Below are 2,558 nucleotides of genomic sequence, written 5' to 3'. Positions count from 1 at the left end.
CTTATATAAATATAAATACATTTTAGAACGTTAAAGAAGAGGAATCTACGAGTGTGTGAGGTGCCCAAACTAAGAAACCAGAGACAACTGCTATATAGATTAAAAAGCAAAAGACTGCAAAACAACAATGCTGTAAGAAACAATGGCTGGATCTCGGTAGAGATACAAATTTGATAAGCAACAGCTAAAAAGTAAACTGCCACAACCAGCACCCGTCCTTCCTCAGCGTTTTAATGTTTTTGTTTAACAGCCTGTTTACTTTCTATCAATAAAACTTGTTCAACTTTCTTTTTATAGGTTTTTTGGTTCAAAGCCCGATCGTAGGTAAATTACTTATACTTGTTGGTTGGCGCGGAGTTTTACGGATTTACGCCGCAATTACAATAATCGTGGGATTGACTTGTAGGTTTATCATGCAGAAGCCAGCCAGTTTCCATGACGACACGGAAGAGAAAAATAATTCATCCCTGGAAATAAAAGACAAGTTTCTCAAACACGAGGATAGACTTGAAAAAAAAGACACTGAACAAGGGAGACAAAACATTAATTTTTGGAAAATAATGGCTTTCCCGGAATCATGGTACTTTGTTATTGGAATGATCATTACTAGTACCGCGACAATGTTCAGCTACATCAATATAGTAAGAGCATTCAATACGTTTTTATTTATGGAAATAATGTAGTGTAATTTCAGAGGCCTGTAATAATGGCTCTTAAAAATGACAACCGCATACTGTGTTAAGTCCTATTTACACAAATGACAGGGAACAGGGACAGTTTTATGCAATTCCACACTGAACACTACACCAATTCACGACAGAGCAAGGTGTCACATATTCTCTACTTAAAAAACTGTCGCACGACAAAATAATATTTTGACTGAGCAGTGACATAATATGATCAGTACTTGGGAAAGCATCATAGAGATATAATAAGAATAGATAAACGCGCATGAGTCTGTGCTGCTGTCGCAAAATAGGCCAAATAAGCATGAAACCGTTAACATTTTATGAAACATTGTAATAAAATTATATTTGTATGTTCATACTTTCAGGTTGATTTCATGAAACACATTGGGATTTCAACGTATGTTAGTTCGTGGATCCTGGCTGTCGCTGCCGGATCAGAATTGGCAGGGAAATTTTTCTTTGGCATGACTGGAGATCGAATGCGATTTCCAAAAATGTACACTCTGGCTCCTGCAAACGTATTATTCGCTGGGATGATGGTTATACTAATATATGCACGGACGTCATTGCATATGATTCTTATTATTATATGTATGTTATTACTTTTGACAAGATGTGCATAATGAAGGGGGTTATTAAAGTGGTTGTAAACACTTAAAATATAGAACTTATAAACACTTAAAATTAACTACTACTGTGGCAAAATCGGAAACCCCTAAAAAATAAATGACAATTTAGAATTCTCATTTAAAAGGATAAAGTAATTATCAAGTTCCAGTGGGGCACAGATCAAAACAAGGACTTTTTAGAGTCTGAAGAATTAACAACTTGCGAATCAAAACAGGGCCATGATAACGCACATGTCTCACAGGTTGAAATATAGGGCCTACGTTTGCGATTTCGGTCTTTGGGACAGTAGGAAAAAATGTCTAATGGACGAGGCTTAGCGGTGAGGGCCAATCAATACTAAATTAATGGACCTTTCCGCTAAGCCCGCTTCCCCCTTCCCCAATTGGATGTTGTTGCATAAGTTCCCACAAAACAACAATGTAAAAACTTGCGCGTACACGTGCGATTTTTGGACAGCACATGTGTTTGTGGAAGGACGCGCGTATTTCTGGGCCTGTTATGATTGGTTACTTGTTAAGTTTGATTGACACTTCGAAAACTTCAGTTACTAGCAAATTTGAGGATCTACCAAGGTAATTTAACAAAAGGACGCACATCTCCGCTCTCGAACATAGCGCGTGCGTACAGTCCTTTGATCTTTACTGTGGCATCGACAATCCGCATAGAGCTATTAAACAACTAGAGTGCTGACAAGATGGCGGAGCAATGCAGAGTTGTGTATGTGTACCATCCAAGATGGCTGCCGTAGGAAAGCGCCACCTTCAGGCTTAGTATACAATACACATCTAGATGTGTCCATAAATAAGCCCTCTGACTGAATATTATTTCATTAATGGTAATTAGTATTGATAATGACAAATTATTAAACTGTCGTAGCCAAAAAGAGGCCAAGTAGAGCATCTTATTCAAATATTTAAAAGAATTAAATTCGTGTACATTACACCCATACATCGCAACGCTCGAGTTTCAAAATACGGGTAAAAAGCTGTACTTAACTTTCTGTGTAAATTGAGGGCGCCATTGAAAATGATAGTGCTCAGGCGAAATTTGATTGGCTGAATCTATGGCAGCCATCTTGGATGGTACACACACACAGCTCTGCGTATTTCGAACATCGAATACATTGCTGTTAGCGCTCTAGTATTCTTATTATATCTCTATGACAATCCGATAGCAGCTCCATCATCAGCAAATTGTTGCGTAGTCGGCGTTCCATACTTTACGCATGCGTACTAGGTC

General features: G+C 38.0%; 1 protein-coding gene across 1 annotated transcript in view; it reads left to right on the top strand.

Annotated features, from left to right (window-relative positions):
* Positions 1–2,558, top strand: part of LOC117112438 (probable sulfoacetate transporter SauU) — a 10,039-nt gene that overhangs the window by 5,196 nt on the left and 2,285 nt on the right. Inside the window, exons 3-4 of the mRNA XM_033255520.1 lie at positions 277–641; positions 1,055–1,280. Of these exons, the coding sequence (XP_033111411.1) occupies positions 277–641; positions 1,055–1,280 (591 nt within the window). The remainder of the gene's footprint in view (positions 1–276; positions 642–1,054; positions 1,281–2,558) is intronic.

Source organism: Anneissia japonica, unplaced genomic scaffold (assembly GCF_011630105.1).
Source record: "Anneissia japonica isolate Jap-2015-1 unplaced genomic scaffold, ASM1163010v1 scaffold288307_len268549_cov174, whole genome shotgun sequence".
NCBI classification, from domain to species: Eukaryota; Metazoa; Echinodermata; class Crinoidea; order Comatulida; family Comatulidae; genus Anneissia; species Anneissia japonica.
The sequence above is the reverse complement of the archived record's forward strand: the minus strand, read 5'-3'. Positions and strand labels throughout refer to the sequence as shown.